This window comes from Dreissena polymorpha, chromosome 16 (assembly GCF_020536995.1).
Source record: "Dreissena polymorpha isolate Duluth1 chromosome 16, UMN_Dpol_1.0, whole genome shotgun sequence".
Lineage (NCBI taxonomy): Eukaryota > Metazoa > Mollusca > Bivalvia > Myida > Dreissenidae > Dreissena > Dreissena polymorpha.
In genome coordinates, this window is record NC_068370.1 from 38,723,277 (window position 1) to 38,744,148 (window position 20,872).

Below are 20,872 nucleotides of genomic sequence, written 5' to 3' on the forward strand. Positions count from 1 at the left end.
TCTGATCAAAACAGACTTCAAGTGCACAAAGTTTACGAGACGGCGTTTATATAAAGATTTCTGCAACTGACCGCAAACTGACCTTGATACCTTGCGGATTGGAATGCAATGCATTACAGTCACTACGTTATTGTCAGTAAGACCGGTGTAACACAATGATCGCAACCCCTTCTGCGAACTCCGGTGATGAACTGTATATAAACTCTGACTTTCACAAATGGCCGCAAATTGACCCGAAACCTCGCGGGTTGAAATGCAATGCAAGTAAGTACTTAATATGACAACATAGCATTTAGTATAAACGCTTTTGCGCTGGTAATTCTCTGAAAATAAAAGGTGAACGCACAAACTGTATTTATGTCGAAAATTGATTGTAAAACTGTTCTATCTATTGAGCCTTTTCATTAGAGATAAAATTGTTTCATGCAGTAAAACAGTGTTACAAAGACGCGGATATGTTTCCAATGTTCTGGTGTTATACTCAAATCAGCCAATGGAATAAATGAAGTGTATTCATTCGTACCTAGCCGCGGGAAATTTTATTTGAGTATTATTGGACACTTACAAAGGTCAAGTCAGGGTGAAAAGCTGGCTTAATACAGCTTACGCCGAAAAAGCATCGACAAAAACTGTGTGGCATTGTGGGAGTACCTTGTGTAATGCTGAATTTTTATTCTAAAAATACGTTTAAGTGTATAGTTATGAGCATCAGTTGTGCTATTATATTTGGTTTGTTTAAACCTCATATGAACATAACCGTGTCATAGGTTTTGCAACGCTTGCCACATGTTTACTTCCAAAAGTAGCGTTTATATACGACTGGATGTTAGACTCCATATCGAAAGAAAAAGTTCGACAACATATGCATGTCAAACGAACGCGATCAGAAAACAGATTGGATTTGTATTATTTAACATAACTGTGATATCGACAAGTAAAATAAATGTTAGGGTCTCTTGTAAATATATTATTCGTGATAGGCAAACATAGAATTAAATTTAAATTCACAACGTGCCATGTTATGATGTGAACCGGAATGTAATGTGAAACAAAAAGCAATCGCAGTAAACTATGACATACCTTTGTTAAAAACCACTACAGAACCTTTCGAGGAAAAACGTAAAGAGATAAATTGAAGCTTTTCTTTATATGTATAGACGTCTGTATTATCATAACTTTAAAAATGATTTCAAACCTAAAAGTAACTTTACGGATATGCAAAGTGGATTGTGCGACACCGATACACATGAAGCCCGACGGTAAGAGGTTCGAGCAAGCGTGCACAGTAAAATTTAATAAGGATACCGAACACGAAATGTTGTTCAACTTTAGACCAGCCACGTGCATTTGGTAAGTGAAACTTATTGTTTTAGAATAGTTCGATATCAACGTAACACCACGGAGTATTCAGTTGTTACTAGTTTTCACGCCTGTGGGAAATCTTTATCAAAATGTCCATAACTTTCTACCGGGTATAGAGTGGGCGAACAAATATATCATCATAAACGACAAAAAAAAGGGCGCCACTATTACAATAACAACATGTGTCACACTATTTTCTTGTTCTTGCGTATGCTTGTGACGATGACCTTCAAATTTAATTTTAGACACAACTTCATCATACTAGTGTGCCAAATATTTTGCATTTGTACTTGATGAGTATTACCACACAAGCTGGTGTGCGTTTTTTGTAATCTAAAATTCAAATAGTGAGTTTTAACTCATTTATGCATAGTGGACTCTCCCATCCTTCTAAATTGGATCAATTTATTTCCAAAATTAGGGATGTCAAGTATATTTTTTTCTATATTTAGAATATTTTTTTTAAAAGAAATTTCCTTCAGCAAACAGCGCAGATCCTGATGAGATGCCGCATCATGCGGCGTCTCATCTGGTTTTACGCTGTTTGCCAATGCCTTTTTTCTAGACGCTAGGCATAAATGGGTTAATATTGCATAATATACAAGAACTAAATGCTCATCACTAATTGACAGTTCATAAAAAACTGCATTGATGATACTTAGTTGAATTAGGTAATTACATTTGATCATTACTCAGAAAAAGGTTTGTATAGTTAAGCATACATTGTATACATTTGACTTGGGATTTTGAAAAGTATTTTGCCCATTTGAAATGATGAAGTAAGTTGATATGCAAATAGGTCTACAACGTACTAACTCTTCACTTAAAGTGGTTGAATATAAGTGACTGCGTGAACGATACATAATTTAAGAACACGACTGCATATATTATTTGCATACACTATCCCGATAGTGAGTGCTGTAATGCGATTGCCTGATAGTTAAACTCAATCATACCACTAGAATTTGCATGGTTGTGTTTACATACCTATGTTAAACGTAATTGTATATTTGAGCCGAGAACATGCGTACTCAGATAAGTAAGATGGGTTGACTTGTAATAGCGTGACAAACACAATGGCGACGTCCATGTCGACAGAGTCATTTTCGCCGTTTTATACCCTTTATGACATGTATTAATTGATAAAATGCCGCTCACTTTCCAGCCAAATCGGCTAGACAGTGATTAGCGTTTACATCGTATTAATATTCTCTGTATTTCGAATTTACTCGTTTCGAACATAGAGAATTCGCAGCGAGTAAGTCGAGATAAAGAGCGAATGTTAATTCGAAATTAACGCTAATAACTTTTTTCTGATAATTATTATGGCTTGAAAGTGAGCGAAATTTTAACAATTTATACGAGTAATCAGGGGTATAAAACGGCGAAAAAACCTGTCTCGGCATGGACGTGGCCACCGCGTGATTTCCCACCCCCCTCTAAGTAGCGTTGCACACAACATAACAGAGAAAACAGTAATACCTTTCTATGCCCCCGGTAGGGTGGCATATGGCATTTGAACTGTCTGTCAGTCTGTCCGTCCGTCTGTTCGTCCGAAAACTTTAACATTGTCCATAACTTTTACAATATTGGAGATAGCAGCTTGATATTTGGAATGCATGTGTATCTCATGCAGCTGCACATTTTGAGGGGTGGAAGGTCATCCTTCAAGGTAAAAAAAATAATCCAGGGAAGTAACAAGCTTTAAAGGGAGGTAATTTATATTTATCATTTGGCACCTACAGATCATTTTTACAAGGAAGTGATATTTTTAAAGGGATATAATAAAAAACAAAAATAAATAAATCAAAGCGGCGCAGTCTTGTTTCAACATACAACTATACTCGCGTCAGTTCTAATAAGGCAACTCTGGTAATTTTACCATCTTAAATACTGAAAACTTAAAAAAATGCGTTTAATTGAAGGATATAACAAACATACCATGCTCGATTGAAAAGTCTTGCAAACGCAATAAGTTTGTATATATGTTATCGAGAGAGAACCCCATAACATATAACTTGTATTTAAATCAAGCATACTTCGACAAACAACATAGCTTGAACTTCCATATATCCATAATCAACAAACTGATGCCATTAATGTCATAAAGTACATGCAGAGGAATATTGTATATGGGCGTCAGTGCCGCAAAATACACGGCGTTTAAAGCCTATTGCGGCCTATTTCTAATCATAATTGCACTTGCTATCGCGAGCTGCAGTCAAATTGATGATAAACAGAGCACTTGAAGATAAGGGGATGAGATGAGGGAGTAAAATAAAAGTATGGGTTTAATGCATACAAAGCACATATTCCTATGGAATGTTTATTGTCTTCATGTTACTGTTTATTAACAGTTTGATAATTATGTAATCACTATCAAATATCCTGTAGCATATTCCATTTTTTTAATTGAAATTATCTTCGTGCTAGTTAGACCTGGGTATAACTATTTGATACCATGTACTTTTTGTGTTGTCATAGAATACAAATTTTATTTCTTGCTTTTTTTCTGTACCCATAGCAACAACGATTATTTATGTCAAAAACTTAACAGCATGCATATTTTCATATCACCCTCTATTAACATACCGTGTTTAACCCATTTATGCCTAGTGGACTCTCCCATCCTTCTAAATTGGATCAATTTATTTCCAAAATTAGGAATGTCGAGTATATTTATTTCTATATTTATAATATTTCTTACAGAAATTCATTTAAGCAAACAGCGCAGACCCTGATGAGACGCCGCATCATGCGGCGTCTAATCTGGGTCTACGCTGTATGCCAAGGCCTTTTTTTCTAGACGCTCGGCATAAATGGGTTAATCAGCCTAGACTAAATAGTAAATACCTTTTGAGTTCATTAAACAGGTCAACTATAAACAGCGGGTACTTATAGTATCATTGAGACTATGTCGGACTATTAAGTTATGCTATTAATATTCTGGTCCGATTGAATCAGGTACTTTTTAATTTACAGTCGTGCAATATAGAAGCCACTTCTGCTTGTCATTAGTTGCGTATGTTGCATTAAGTGTTGTTCTGTGTTACGTGTCACATTCAACACTAAAACAGTCTGTAGACACGTGTTAAAAAAAGATATAACAGATAATATTAGTTCGGTTCACTTCCACGTTGAAATATCAAAATTGACAACTTAATACGATGCTGGCGCAAAACATAATTTGCAACGTCGTCTGCATTGTCAAAAATGTGTTCAAAACATAACTTGTGTGAAACTGAATGACCAACGTAAGACTTTATAAATATACAAGTTTTATTAAACAAGCTTCGTATTCAAAGATTCAGGCATCAATATTGCAAGTGATATATTTGAAGGCATGTGTATGTGAACTGCGAACATACGCATGCATATGTAAGAATCTTAAATAGATACAATGCCGTGTGTTACATACATACTCGATTGATGATACACAATTTCGTACTAACATTATATATATATATATATATATATATATATATATATATATATATATATATATATATATATATATATATATATATATATATATATATATATATATATATATATATATATATGCGTCATTACGTTAACATCTTATACAAGGAAGTATATAGCGAAATTAATTGCGAGGTATATAAAATGTCATAGTAAGACATGATTGTGATTTTTGATTTAAGACCTTATTGTGAAATTTGATTGCATTACCTACCCTACCAGCCCCCCCCCCCCCCCATAGTACTTTAAGGTGCCTAGAACGCGGGGCTGTATACAAACCCCGTTTTTTTATATTGACCGCGTAAGTATAGTATGAATATATATTAAGGATGTTGGGCTTAGTGGACACCACTCCTGTATAAAGCCAGATGATGAGAGGTTTCAGCAGGCAGATACGGTGAAGCTTATTTATACAAAGCATTACTTCAAATGTGTGTAGTTGTTGTCCATAGGCCAATTTAATATAAGATTATTGAAAATATGGAAATATATTTATTAATATGTATCACCTTTATCAGTATTACCATTATTATTATGATGATTAGTAGTAGTAGTAGCTGTAGTAGTAGTAGTAGTAGAAGTAGTAGTAGTAGTAGTAGTAGTAGTAGTAGTAGTAGTAGTAGTAGTAGTAGTAGTAGTAGTAGTAGTAGTAGTAGTAGTAGTAGTAGTAGTAGTAGTAGTAGTAGTAGTAGTAGTAGTAGTAGTAGTAGTAGTAGTAGTAGTAGTAGTAGTAGTAGTAGTAGTAGTAGTAGTAGTAGTAGTAGTAGTAGTAGTAGTAGTAGTAGTAGTAGTAGTAGCAGTAGTAGTAGTAGTAGTAGTAGTAGTAGTAGTAGTAGTAGTAGTAGTAGTAGTAGTAGTAGTAGCAGTAGTAGTAGTAGTAGTAGTAGTAGTAGTAGTAGTAGTAGTAGTAGTAGTAGTAGTAGTAGTAGTAGTAATAGTATTAATAGTAGTAGTAGTAGTAGTTGCAGTAGTAGTAGTAGTAATAGTAGTAGTAGTAGTAGTAGTAGTAGTAGTAGTAGTAGTAGTAGTAGTAGTAGTAGTAGAAGTAGTAGTAGTAGTAGTAGTAGTAGTAGTAGTAGTAGTAGTAGTAGTAGTAGTAGTAGTAGTAGTAGTAGTAGTAGTAGTTGTTGTTGTAGTAGTAGTAGAAGTAGTAGTAGAAGTAATAGTAGCAGTAGTAGTAGTAGTAGTAGTAGTAGTAGTAGTAGTAGTAGTAGTAGTAGTAGTAGTAGTAGTAGTAGTAGTAGTAGTAGTTTAGTAGTAGTAGTAGTAGTAGTAGTAGTAGTATTAGTAGTAGTAGTAGTAGTAGTAGTAGTAATAGTAGTAGTAGTTGTAGTAGTAGTAGTAGTAGTAGTAGTAGTAGTAGAAGTAGTAGTAGTGGTAGTAGTAGTAGTAGCAGTAACAGTAGCAGTTGCAGTAGCAGTAGCAGCAGAAGTAGCAGTAGAAGTAGTAGTAGTAGTATCATTATTATTAGTATCAGTACATTTAATCAAATTTTCCTGCGTCTATCGCCGAGAAATAAAACGGTCAGCTCGATAATTCCCACAAATCTCTTTTCGATTTTTTTACAATTATCACACTTGCTTTGGGACATTGCCGGGACATCGCAGAACAATAAGTTGGGCAATAAAGATAATGAACACCGACCGACCATAATTTCTCGCACTGGCCCTTAACTTGTTTTGGTATTATTTATCTTAATTCACAGAACTAACTGTACAGTTGCGTCTCATTGTTGCGATTTAATTTGCTACACGCGATACTATTCGCTTTAGGGATCAGCATATTTTGCATCCCTCGTTGTATGCTAGAATGCAGAATTGTGCAAACACAACAGTGAGTTATAGTTTAGTCTAAGTTGTCCATTAATCTGAGAGGCCAGCGTTCAAATTTATAAAGAACATCAAACCAAGCTCGACATACAAAAGGAAGTGATTAGTTGCATGTATTTCATATATAATAAACTTCGTGAAAATAAATAATTAACATTGTTTTATGGCTATCGCAAAATCGTTGTTTTATGACTATCGCAAAATCGTATGTGAGCACGCTATATGGCTCATTGCTACAGGTGGTGATTTACAATGTGCATGTACTTGAATCCAAAGAGGGTTGTAAAATTGGTCCTGGTATCATTGTGACTTCATTTTTATTAAATGCATAGTTCGTTTAGATTTTATATACTTACCATATCAATGGTTTATTGACAAGCGCATATGCATTCAACATAATTATGAAACATTACATTGGAATGTTCATGAATTTGACCTGGAATGTTGTTTTCGCATTTATTTTAGTATATCAATGCTAACAACTCAATTGCACCAAGTTCGATCGGCCGATTTTGCTGTAGTGATGCAATTATTTCAAACTTTCTTGCTGTATTATTGAAGGTTGACTTCAAAATAGGAAATTTGAGAGACAATCTTAGATCCAGTTTAAACCTAAAATATAGACTCAGGTCCCCAACAAATATTCTAATACCTTCTTTTCACAGGGCCTTTATCTAAAAACAAAATTGTATATGTCTGCAGGCGTTTAGTCATGCGTCTGTATACCTATACACGTTGCGTTTGATATAAGTTGAAACAATCACCAGTTTACGCATGCACTTTTATGGTTATTCTAAATATCTTTACTATTGCCAACAACTGTGATTTATGTATGACGTAAACATCATTCATATCCACGCCGTCCTTCATGATGGACTGATACATGTTGTTAAACGAATTATAGCAACATTTCTATCAAAGAAAGAACAGCGGTCACCATTACGAGTATTTATGTGTCTTTCACGGAGGAATTAAAACAAATGCTGGGCTATAATGCTACGCAAGTGGTCCCAAATGAGTCTGGTACATCGGTACTTAAACTTACAGACTTAAAAATGTTACTAAAGGCCTTATAAGACTAAGCTTTAACATTACAAGTTAACATAAGCATATGGGAGACGATCGTATGTTTTATTGCTTAGCTTTATTACATGGTCACATTTAAAAAGGATTAAGTAAGAACTTTACACCAGATAAAAGAGAAATCTGAAATTATGTTACAAATGTGCTTAAATTGAAAACACATATATTGAAAATAAAGGCATAAACACTGAAGCAAATATATTACAAGAGAAATTAACCCGGTTCATGTGGACTAATTATATTCCATAGTGGTTGAATCAGTGTGTTGAAATGATCAGATCCCCCTGGTTATCATAGTTAAATAAGAGTGATACGTGTACACATATTATTCATCAAAGTCATCATCAATTTTAATATATTATCACATTTTATATACTCACGTTAATGTTACATAAACTGCGAAAAGTATATATTGACTTTGTTTGTTCGGCATTTTAAATAGTTGTCTTAAAGACTTTTAAATATGGCGCATGACAATTGCAAACCTTTTGTCGCATCCACGTTTTGAACGGGGCATGTTGCATAGTACTACTCACTCAACTGTTAATTTTAATTTGTTAATAAAACAATAATTTTCAAAAGCAATCAGATAATTATACATGAGTAATAATTGGCATCATACCAATATTAACTAAACACAAAAACTTTGTAATTATTATTTCCTGACTATGATCATTTAAACTGTATAATCATGCAGCGAAATCAAGTGAAATCGTTGTCCTAAACATGAAAATTTACCAAATTAAATTGGGACGAATGGTCATTTTGTAAATTATAATATAATATGTATATCATTATAATTGTAGCACAAATTCTGGATACTCTTTCCATGCAAATACTTGAAAACTCGTATTTGGGTCGCATTTTACAGAAAATCAACGACAGATACTCAGGCAACTCTAAATCATGGTGCAGGATGACGTGACTTTGTTGGGTTTTAAAACGTCAATGGATGTAACACACCGGTAAGTGCTGCTATTTTCCAAATAATTTTTTTAAACAATTTTTCTTAAGGATTTCAACCTGTGCATAAAAGACAGATTTGTATGCTGCTAACGGAAATGTGAAATACATCAGAATTATTTTACTTAAGTAGCCTGTGTTCTTGTTCAAAATTTCATGTAAAATGCACGACTATGCGTTACGCAACGTGAAATTTTTGTCACAGACGTATTCAAGGATTTAGTCGTATACCTTAAGATATCGACACAAACAGCAAGAAAAACTGTCTTTTATGCACTAAAGGTTTTTGCAAATGTATTTCATTAACTTGAGATATTTGCAAAAGTAAAGTCCTTAAAGGTGTGTTTGTATTCTGTCCAGCCCGTGTTTAACCAGCTGAAAACCCCGTTGATTCTACACCATGTAAATGAGTTTGCCGAAGACAAGAAAATTAATAGTTTCACATCTGCATTCATCATTCTGATGCTATTTCTAACATTTCTGCCTACGTACATTCGAAATAATACTTGATGAGTGCCTCAGTTTCGCAAAGACACACAACGTTTAGTGGCTATCGCGTACTGACAATCGTAAATGCACGTGTTATCACGAGATGCAATAAATGTGCTGGTTAAGAGAGCTCTTGAAGTTGACGAAATGAGATATAGTGGTGCCATTCAAATTATAGCTACATGTGTATAAAGACAAATGTTCGCAGGGATGTTTATTCTCCTGAGATAAGTGTTTATAAACATCTGGATATGCAATCAGTGTCTGTGATTAAATATATCAGCGTTCTTACATTCCATCCGATGCATTCTTCGTCTTTTTTAGTTCTGAGAATAATTGCTTAATTACAAATATTAACATGCTCTATTCACCGATAGTTCAAAAAAACTATAACACATGGTTTAAATAGTTATTGCAACTTCCTTATGTGATAAACACAAAACATGACATTATAATAAAAGAGCAGAAACTGCAAGGACAACATGAAGTAAAGTTCCACATTTGAGGGACTTGTTAAGATTTGTTCCTTTTGACATGCATGTATTTATCGCCGCTATAAAATCATTAACCGTCGTGTGAAACAAATAAATTATACACAAAACTAATTTTGAAGTTAGACACCTCCGATGGGGGTAATGTCGATGTAGCTCTCGTCAAGTATATTTATGGTTCGTGTGAAGGGACTGTAATAACAACGTAGAACAATAAATCAAAGATATATAAGATGTTTATGTTCTGGTGGTCAAGGGGCAAATTCCGACATTAATCACCATTATTACATTCAGAATTTATGCGATAAAGTTATTTCATGTTTAACCATACTGTCAGTGTACGATAACTATATGTAAAAACATCTAAGAAAATCATAGCACACACGTGATACTGTTAAGTTATTTCGATTGATAATAACATTTAAAGGTGAAGGCATGAGTTTACAGTCTGAGTATAATACTAGACTCAACCGACTTTGTAATTTACTTCCTAATCACTGGGATAAAAGGCGTATTCTTGTTTATGATCGTGCATAATTTCTTTTATTCAGTGACAAACACAAATGGAATTCGTCGTATTTCCAATTTATTTACAGGTCCTTTTAACAATGACAGTTTTGCGAAATGAAATTTATTGGTTTAAATATCAGGTGGTATTCCAGAAACATCTTAAGTCATTTCTTAAATAATTTCACTTAAGTTCAATATTACAATGTTTTGTATTTTTTTACTAAATAAGGAAACACATGTTGTTTTTTTTTTTGGTATTCCTAAAATAACATTGGCATAATGATGTCATTTAAATGTATATCTTGATGCCAATATATTGCAGTATGAAATGAAACACTTAAAGAAATCCCAATTTAAGGATAAGAATAAAATTTAACTTCAGATGCTTCTGGAATACGACCCCTGAACATTAACACATTCATACTTTGTAACTAAATACATTTAAAGAAACGTTTACTGATCCCTAAAATATCAGTAAACAGATGTACTGTTAGAATATTCCGACACATTACACCGGCTACATTTAATTTAAATCCGCGTCAATAAACTTAAAATATGTTTGTGCGTCGTCATACATCGTTGAATTAAAATCACCTCAAGTGTCTCTCACCGCCAAGCTCAGCGATCAAAACAGCGGGTACTGTGTTATTGTGACTATAAAGTTACGCAAATAACATTCTGTCACGTAAATGAACAGCTTCACAAAAAGATTTAATCGCCTATCTATGTTGTATTGAAGGTTGCTTGTGTTATTTTTCGCATTCAACTGGCCAAAAGTATGCAACATATACCGACAAGGAAAAAAAGAGTTTGGTTTGCATCCATGTTGAAATATTGTCACAAATTGCTCTGTAACATAAATGTTGATATATGCAGTTGTAATCTAGCCGGTGTAATTGATATAACGTAAGGCATGTGTGGCTACATAATCATTCATTAATACCCAAGTTGCAAGTGTACAACAAAATGTTGTAATTAAGAGTTTATTTGCAGTTCGTCCCTGCGTCTTGACGACGTCATTCAGTATCGACCTGGTACAACAAAATATGAAGTATAATCAGATTAACAGTGGGGACAACTCTTATGGATCTTGTATTCAGTATAACAGAGTAATGTCCCTTTAACTATTTCTTTAAAATGTGTAACATAAACTTATGCCACCGATGAGCCACAGTTAGTCTTCCAAAATAGATATGCTTACGTTTAAATATACATTAAATTGGAAGATAAACACTGCAATACATGTGTAAAGCTGGTAAAAATATATAAGACATATGCCAAGGTGATTAATTTTTTATCAGAAATGTGAAGCGTGAGTTGCATAATAAAACTTAACATGGTATATACTTTAAAAGTGACACTAAACTAGAGTATGCCTATCCGATTCATTTTAAGCCCGACAGTGGGAGATTCGAGAAGGCAATAATTATGTTGAAAATAAGATACGGACTTTAGGCTGAGCTTCATAATTAAACCGGCGATTAACATTGAGTAAGTTTACTAGTATACCGTTTAAATCAAACATTTATTAGTATACATTAGTCTGTCAATGTTTATTTGTATGGTGAAAATGCAATTATGTCATAATGCAGTCAAAACAATAACAATAAATTAAGCAATCTATATCATTGACAGCCATGCAAAATATAGATGTCACTTTATGCTTTGTGGACATCGGGAGAACATTAAAACTATGTTTGAACTGTCAATACAATAGGTATTTGGCTACAACATGCACAAAAATCTACGGAAAACACAGCTAACCATGTGGACATGTATTTCACATACTAAAATGCAAACGAATTTTGTTTCCCAGTGACGCGAAATGTTTGGTTATCAGATTTGCGGTTGTATGAAATCTATACACCAGCACGGCATAGGAAATTAAACTTCATTGATCAAGCAAAACTCGACCGAAAATAATCAGTGAACAGTTACACGTCTCCTGATGCTTTTTGTTCAACATAATGAAAGCCACGTTTCAATAAATAAATTATATTTTCCTGGTTCATATCGCAAAATGGTGCGTGAACGCACTACCGTGCTAATGGACACAGGTGTTGTTTTTATGTACTAGTATACAAGAAGCTGATGCGGAAAATTAAATAGGTCCAATACTTATTGTCACTTCGTGTGTTTAAATCACATAGTTCGTCATATTTTTCGTTCTGGTCCGCTGGTTGGGAGAGTGCGGATGATTATCGTCCTCGTGCATTATGTATTAACATCTTGGTCCTGTACAAAGATTGTACTTAAACTATACTCGAATCAATTGTATTGAGTCTGGGAGATTATCATTGACAACTATACAATGTAGCTTCTTGCAAAACCTAAACATTGCAAAAATATCTTATTTGAGAACTAGCGTACATTATTTATTTAAGCTATATGATCCCAAGCGCCATGTGTCACGGCGGATATACGTTTGAGAATTGAATTATATTAAATCAACTATCGGAATATAATGTCTGATTTGCATCACAGTCGACGGAAATATTGTAAACACTTTCCTATATATGTTTCATGAAGTGTCTGAAAAGCCCCTTATGTGGTTGCATATTTCAAAATGTATTGTCTGGTTGCCATAGTGATGCAGCATCCCTGCATAAAGCATAATATTTTAATGCGTTCTCCGCATTAAGCATTCCTACATAATTTCGTAAATTAATTAAGGCGTTTCGAGCGTGTGCGTTTTTGTTATCACGAGCTGCATCATCTATTATCCGAAGAATTATTTGCAATTGTTCGAGGTAACAGACTGGTCATGGAACGTTTGGTCTTGTTTTAAACAATATTGTCCTATAAATAATTTGCATAATGTAAACACATTGCATACATCACGGCAACATTTATATTCTTCGTACTACGGTATATGTGTTAGGTATGAATTATATTCTATCATCGACAACGTATTTCACAAATGTATTATTACAACTGTGCATTGGTCCTATCATCAATAGCATAATAGCCATTTAGACATCAATACAGGTATGCAAACAACACTGTTGTGACAGCTGAGGTCTGGAATATTCTGATGTACAGATAAACGTATATTGCAATTGACTATATGAGTCATGTTCTGAGAAAACTAGGAATAATGCATGTGCGTTAAGTGTCGTCCAAGATTAGCATGTGCAGTCCGCACAGGCTAATCGGGGACGACACTTTCCGACTAAATTGGATTTTTGCTATGAATAGTCTTCATTTAAACGAAAAATGTCATAAAAGCGGAAAGTGTCGTCCCTGATTAGCCTGTGTGGACTGCACAGGCTGATCGGGGACGACACTTTATGCGCATGCATTAAGCCCAGTTTTCTCAGAACACGACTCATATATTCTCCGTATAAGCACTACACATATAGAAAGTGCATGCTTGAACTAATATTCTGTATCTGTGATCACAGTGAATGCTGACAGCGTCTGATATTTATTGGAAAATGAAATAAGACACCCAGTTTTCTTCGCCTTTGCCATGTTAACATTGACAGTTAAGATAGCACAGTTAAATACACTGTAATAATAAAACATTGTTCATGTGTCTTAAAGGAGTTTGCTGGCAGACCTGCAGTGTGCAAAATATTTTTATATATTAATCTTTCAAAGAAATTGGCAGGATTTTACAAGAAGATGTAGTGGCGACAGTGAATCAAGATACAGCGAGCGAAAATGTTCGATGACAATTCTTATTTATCATGTGTGTTGTTATAATATACACTTTTGGAGGAGACTTATTCAAATATATTTATGAAGAAATAAAAAACAGTGCAAGTACGCCAAATGTATTTTAGATTGATGTATTTAATTCAAACTACTTCATTTTAGTATACTTAAACAGAGTTGTTTTATTTCTAAGCGAACTTGCATGATTAATTAAATCATGGTTCATAATTTCAAAGTGATATTACGGATATACGCATTAGAAGACCCCACTCCGGTTTACTTTAAGCCCGACGGTGGGAGATTCGAGCAGGTTAATACGGTGAAACTCAGTAAAGATACGGACTATAATCTGAGTTTCACATTGAAACCGGCGATGTATATTGAGTAAGTGCCTTTTTTTTTACAAGAACGAGTATTTACTTTGCATATACATTATGTTTTTACTCAGCGCCTTTTTCGAACTGGTTTAACCCATTTATGCCCAGCGTCTAGAAAAAGGGAATTGGCAAACAGCGTAGACCTAGATGAGACGACGCATGATGCGGCGTCTCATCTGGGTCTGCGCTGTTTGCTTAAAGGAATTTCTGTAAGAAAAATTCTAAATATAGAGATAAATATACTAGACATCCCTAATTTTGGAAATAAATTGATCCAATTTAGAAGGATGGGAGAGTCCACTAGGCATAAATTAAAGAACGATAAACTGATATTTAAATATCATACAAGCACTATTAGTATAATACTTCTCCTGATTAACCCAAAGCCGTAAAATGACAATACAGTTATAGTGAAACAAAAATTTAAATGCATTTACTTTTCCTTCATCGTGTATCAACGTGCATTACTTCAATGTAATTTGTTTCAAAAGAGCATGTGGTGGTAAAGCGATGCTATTACCAAGTTTAACCTATTAACACATACGCACATCATATGATCCCATCTTTTCGCAAGTGCTAACTAACGGTATTAATATAGCTTAGTGAATAAAAATCGCTTTTGAACTATATATCCCGCATTTTAGCTAGCGACACCAATATTTATATCATATTGAGATATTACATATATAAGGTAATATCCCTTATGATGATTTAACATGGAAATCCGTCTATGCATGTGCATTTTATGCTCGAGTAAGAACGAGCAACATATTTTATGCGTGCAATACTCAAAACAAGTTTCATATTAATAAGTCTCCAAGATTATTTAAAGAAAAGTAACGCAACATTTGTTCATGTAAAACTGCGGTTAAGAAAAAAATTATTCGCAAGTTTCTTTTGAAACCGATAATGCAATGTAACAGCGTGTCTTGGGATCGATGTCCAGGGACGTTTAATTAAAGCGGGTATATACGATTTTGTCAAATATTTATGAATTTATATAAAATGTGTAAAAAATTATTATATATATATTTCAATATAAATTAAAATAAAAGTTAAGAAGAACATGTGTCGAAAAATGCGAAATAAGCCAGATATTTAATTCTGAAATTGAAAACGGCTGTACAGCCGAATTCGCCATCATGTATACCATACATGTACGATGTGAATCTAAACTTAGTTTAACGGTTTATTTGAATTCCCGCAACGATATCTATTCATACGACACACGAACACTAACTCCGATCCTAATACAAAGACGAATGCTTCGGTTATTGTAGGAAAATATGTAAGTCACAATCAGCTCGGGACGCTTAATTGTCTTTGCTGCATTTTATGATATTCGGCTTTAATGTATAATTTTTCTTTCCCATTTTATGTTATTGTAACATATGTTATCAATATATTACAATTAAACACATATGAAAAATCGTATATACCCGCTTTAAAGTAGCTGCGTTGTAACACAAACTGGCGAGTGTATATGCAAATCGATGGTAATGGCGCATGCGTCTTAACACAACATCAAACTTAAGAACTAATAAAATATTGTACGACCGAAGTAGCTATCTTTTAACATATATAATGCATTTTTCTGTATGTATTGCTTTACATTTTGGCCGTGCTATGTGAAATAGGAGTTAAATGTAAAGTGTCGTCTCATATTAGCCTGTGCAAATCAAGTTTAAGCGTAAAGTGCCGTCCCTGATTAGCCTGTGCGGACTGCAATGTACATTATTTAAACCCCTTTTCACAGAGCGTAGTCCATTCACTTTTTGAATCCATACATTTCTTGCACAAAGTCCTCAATCTGGCAATTATAGTAATCTTTAAGAAATGGTGCTTTACCGTCATAGCAATCATATTGCAAGGCACTATTTCTGCATCACCCATTTAGATATGAAAAATTGGTATATTCTTATGTACATTTATAAATAAAACTGACATACAACTTTTGCGTCGATATGCAACTATTCATGTGGTACTCTAAACAATGCAGCAAGCATTTTAGCATGCCATAAACTCCTAACCACGTGACATGTTTAGTGTCCATTAGCGATGTACATGCGTTCGAATATCTAATCTAATTGAATGAAAGTATTAAAGCGAAACTGGTCAAAGAGGTCAACTTAAGTACATTCGATGGTCAAAACACTTAAGTTACGATTAATATCGCCAAGACGATGCCATTTAAAGTCTCTATAACGCTCAAAATCAACGAAAATTTCGTAAAGTATTTCGTAAAATAAAGTTAGTCTCTATAACGCTCAAAATCAACGAAAATTTCGTTAAGTATTTCGTAAAATAAAGTTAACAACTTAACAATCAGTGTTCCTTATAGCAATAGCCACAATTCTTTTCAGCTCATTTCAACAGTGAAAAATGCCCATATCACTTTAAATAGAGTCGGTTTCTTATCAATTTATATTTCAGTAGCTAATCAAAGCATATGGTTTATCATTTCACATGGATTTACACAAAAATATTGACAAAACATACGCTGGGTGAACTGTAATTGCAGTGTGCCAAAATATCGGTGCAATTAAAATAAGATGATGATCAATCATAAAGAAGAACGTTAAAACAGTATTAGTTGTAAAACTAAAAACTAAGTAAAGGATACAAATTCGGAGCAGTTTACACAGTAACTAGTAGTAAAGTTACAATTTCAGAAATGATTTGTAAAGATAAACAGAGGGCTGCGTGATAAGGATTGCGAAAGCAGTCCAAACAAAATTTAACACAGCTTATGATTAACTTGAGACAGGAATGCGGAAATAAGTACCGAGTGCTTATAATTGTGTAGTTGGCATTTCAGTGCATTAAAGTGCTTAATGGAGAACAGTAAACCAAGTTATAATAAACCACCTTTTACAATCGCTGTAAACTGATGACAAAGGGAGAGATGCATATCACAAACTGTTTACACCGTAATCAATTCACATTTACTGTGAATTATATACTATCAAAGAACTGTTGCAAACGTTAATACATGATAAAAATCATCATTCCTAATTTAAGTAAGATCATTGTTAACAAAACAAGGTTACCACAGTTAAAGTATCAGCATTTAAAACGAATCATCATGTACAGTTTCAGTAAAGGATTTTTCAATTGAGAATCACATATGATTCTTTACTATTTCAGCAAACTGATGGTCAATGGAGAGCTGCATAAACTTGAGCTTGTCAAGGGAAAGGCGAATGACGAAGACTCGAACGGACGGACGTATAAGACGCTGTTTACAACTAAGGGGTTCGAGATTACCAAGGCCGGAAAGCGACAAGAAATCCTCATAGTCATCGAGGTCAGCGGCCATAGCTTATTTCAAATAATATTTGACCGTCTTATTAGCGTAAGAACGTATTACTGATTAACACGAGAACTGGCTATCGATTAAAAACTGCTCACATATTTAATTTTTCATTTGAGATATTGTCTCCGTGTTTTACGAGTCTTACATTTCTCGCATAAACATTAACACAACCATTGAAACTCGTTTTAGACCGTTATATATAAGATGAGATTGAGAGTATGATCAAACTCTCCACACTCAAAGCACCTAGATTTATTTCTAGTGACGGTGGAGTTTAGCGCCCGCTTTTTATCTCACTTTAGCAAAACTTGCTCCTGGTGAATTTTCGTATTTGCCATTTTACCATCATACTTCGTACGTTGTGCGTCGCCCGTCATCAACATTTACATCGTGATCACACACAAGACTAATGCTATTGTTTATGTTTATGTTGCCCAAATGATATCTCGAAAGAATACAAAACTGACACAAATTTGAACCGAATGTTCATTTAACCTGGCATTAACAATTGTTTCAATGATATGTTGGCAAAAATTCGAAAAACGGTTAGAATTCGTCAACCAAGGGGTCCTGCAGTTTTCTTTATATATGTAACCTTGTAAACACTCCCCGAGTCACATGTGTTGCTTATTCATATTGAAACTTGTTCACCCGTTGAACAACAATACCGCTAGGGGACGGGCAGTTTTCAGTTTGTGTCCATTAATGATGAAAGATAGTGGGTAATTTAGAAGTCACATTATTGCCCAATTATAATCAATCTTGTTCTGCAACTTGGTCCTTTACAATATATCGCACATGGTATAAAATGAGTCGCGTTCTGAGAAAACTAGGCATAATGCATGTGCGTAAAGTGCCGTCCCAGATTAGCCTGTGCAGTCCGCACAGGCTTATCAGGGACGACACTTTCCGCTTTAATGACATTTTTCGTTGAAATGAAGTCTCTTCTTAGCAAAAATCCAATTTAGGCGGAAAGTGTCGTCGTCCTTGATTAGCCTGTGCGGACTACACAGGCTAATCTGGGACCACACTTTAAGCACAAGCATAATGCCCAGTTTTCTCAAAACGCGACACAAATAGTCCCGGAATCATCCCAAAAGCCCCTTACTGAACAGTTCTATGCAAAATCTCACTTGAAGAACGGGGTAATTGTCAGTAAAAAAATATGTGCTGTGAATAAAAAACTATCATTATTTTTCTAGCTGGAAAACGGCGTATACATGAAGGTGACCCTCCAGTGCAAAGTGTACGCCCCCGGGGACAAGAGCCACGCCCAGTGGGGCGACAAACTCTCCATGATAGACATGGACTGCAGATTGGACCCGGCACATAATTACGTCACTATTTTAAAGGAGAAATATTTGTGACGTTGTTAAACTAAATGCATATCATCGCATAATATTATATACAGCAAAATTGACCTTGAAAAGTATTATGTTTCTTTTTTTAAAGGAATTATTTGTGTTGTCGGCCATTTTTATGTGTTAGCTTGTATTTAATAAACATGGGTTGACCACAGACCAGACTCTCTGCGCGTAGCTGCTTTAGACTGGTAATATTTAAGACGTCGTCATTTGGTATGAATGAGTCTATAGTAATTGAATACAGACGCTCACTTAGGACCAACTTATAATTAAGTCACTTCGAAATACGTGTACATAATTGATTGAAATTGTTCTATTTCCAATTCGACTGCACGTTAGATCCATCGCACAAATATTTCAACGTGTGCTTTACTGATAGTAAAATCAGTTTTGCGTCATTTATAAAACCAAATGAATTGTCGATCTTTCATGTGTAATTCGATAAATAATATGCGCACAGTTCATCTTTACAGAAAAACATTTGCAACGATGTTAAAAAAACGAAACACAGTTTTGAAATTAAACACATATGTCTAATCGATACCGAACTACAATCAGGTCACTATTTCAAAGTATGATTATGAATGGCATATGATTATAATACATATAATAAGCACATGGACTAAATTGTGAATCTGATTCGCAAATATGTCCAAATTACACACAATGTCGTTATGTTCACTAGAATTCGCATCTTTTTGTTTCTATGTGTAGTCGAAATAAAACGTGTTTATAACCAGGTAGGAAATATCCTGCTCCACTTACGTCGCATTTATATATTCAATTACAAATTGTGAAAGTGATAGCTTGTGTTAATGTCTATCTCGCTTACAAAAGTGTTCTTTTTGGTAGAGCAGTTATTTCAGAACATGTGTTTTGATTGATTGTGTGTAAAATGATTACTTAGGTTTTGTCATGTCAATTTACGGCCTTGTAGGATCGAGATAGGTTCAAGTGTTCTAGCCTTATTTGCGATATTGTGAATTTGCATGGGTGAAGCTATAAACACAAATAATTATATTTTCTGAAAGAAGATGTGAAATGCAGGTTTTTTTATTTTTAAAAAGTATGTGCCGTTCCAAACACGTATAACGTGAATTTATCATTGTTCATTGTTAAACCCCAAGTTCAACTTAATTTTTGTACAGATTGCCCATACATAAATTTGTCATAGCTTCGTAAAACGGAGGCTCCTTAAATTATTTGCATGAGGAACATACTATGATAATACACTATTTCAATACAATTATGATGGATTTGGCATGCATACAGCTTTTGTCGTTGATTTGCTCGAATATGTATGATATTTGCTTTGTTTTAAAGATATTGTGATATTAAGTATTCTGTTTTAAATAAAGGAATTAAAAAGTATATTTTCAGAATCTAAAATAAAATGTTTCATTGAATTTATAATTGTATTATTTCAATTGTATCACCATGAATTAACATACTGATACAACTGATTAAGTAAATCCAATAGTCGAGAACTCACTTTACTGTTGATTTGTGTCAATACGATGTTAAACGTACTTTGAAACAATGAAATTATGATTGAATGCGTCTCATCAATGTATTTTATTCTTCGCAGAACAACACAAAACATCAAATTACGTCATTATAAAGGAAAAAAGATGTCTCTATATATGACCATAATTTTAGTCGAATAAAGCATATTATTCCCTTGCCCCAATCCCAGTTTTCCTTTTGACTTACAAGATGTTTTTATTTTGCATGTTACTGTAAGGGCTTAAATCAGGTTAACTAGTTTCCGCGAGCATTATAAATAGTACATATACTCATCGTGAATGTTTTTCTATGAGTCGCAAATGAACGTCAAATATGAAGCTTGAAAGTATGTAATTAAACATAAAGTTTCATTGTAATTATAGTAACTTTACTATTGAATAATCCTCCGGTGATCGTTTGATCTAAAATTATGTTTATA

General features: G+C 34.0%; 1 protein-coding gene across 2 annotated transcripts; it reads left to right on the top strand.

The window, feature by feature from the left end:
• Nucleotides 1-703: 703 nt before the first annotated feature.
• LOC127862625 (uncharacterized) lies at nucleotides 704-20,298 on the top strand. 2 transcript variants are annotated; one of them, XM_052401835.1, is made up of 5 exons: nucleotides 704-1,350; nucleotides 8,629-8,722; nucleotides 17,395-17,554; nucleotides 18,766-19,045; nucleotides 19,374-20,298. In XM_052401835.1, exons 2-4 carry the CDS (start codon nucleotides 8,664-8,666, stop codon nucleotides 18,928-18,930), a joined length of 384 nt encoding a protein of 127 aa, XP_052257795.1. In that variant the 5' UTR covers nucleotides 704-1,350; nucleotides 8,629-8,663; the 3' UTR covers nucleotides 18,931-19,045; nucleotides 19,374-20,298. The 2 variants fall into 2 exon arrangements, with proteins under 2 accessions (XP_052257795.1, XP_052257794.1); XM_052401834.1 differs by lacking the exon at nucleotides 8,629-8,722.
• The last annotated feature ends 574 nt before the right edge of the window (nucleotides 20,299-20,872 follow it).

Bases quoted from the DNA above. Each gene is read 5' to 3' on its own strand.
- LOC127862625 (XM_052401834.1), top strand. From the start codon at position 1,184: ATGATTTCAAACCTAAAAGTAACTTTACGGATATGCAAAGTGGATTGT. The intron at 1,351-17,394 runs GTAAGTGAAACT...TTACTATTTCAG, and splicing joins AGACCAGCCACGTGCATTTG to CAAACTGATGGTCAATGGAG. The intron at 17,555-18,765 runs GTCAGCGGCCAT...TTATTTTTCTAG, and splicing joins AAATCCTCATAGTCATCGAG to CTGGAAAACGGCGTATACAT.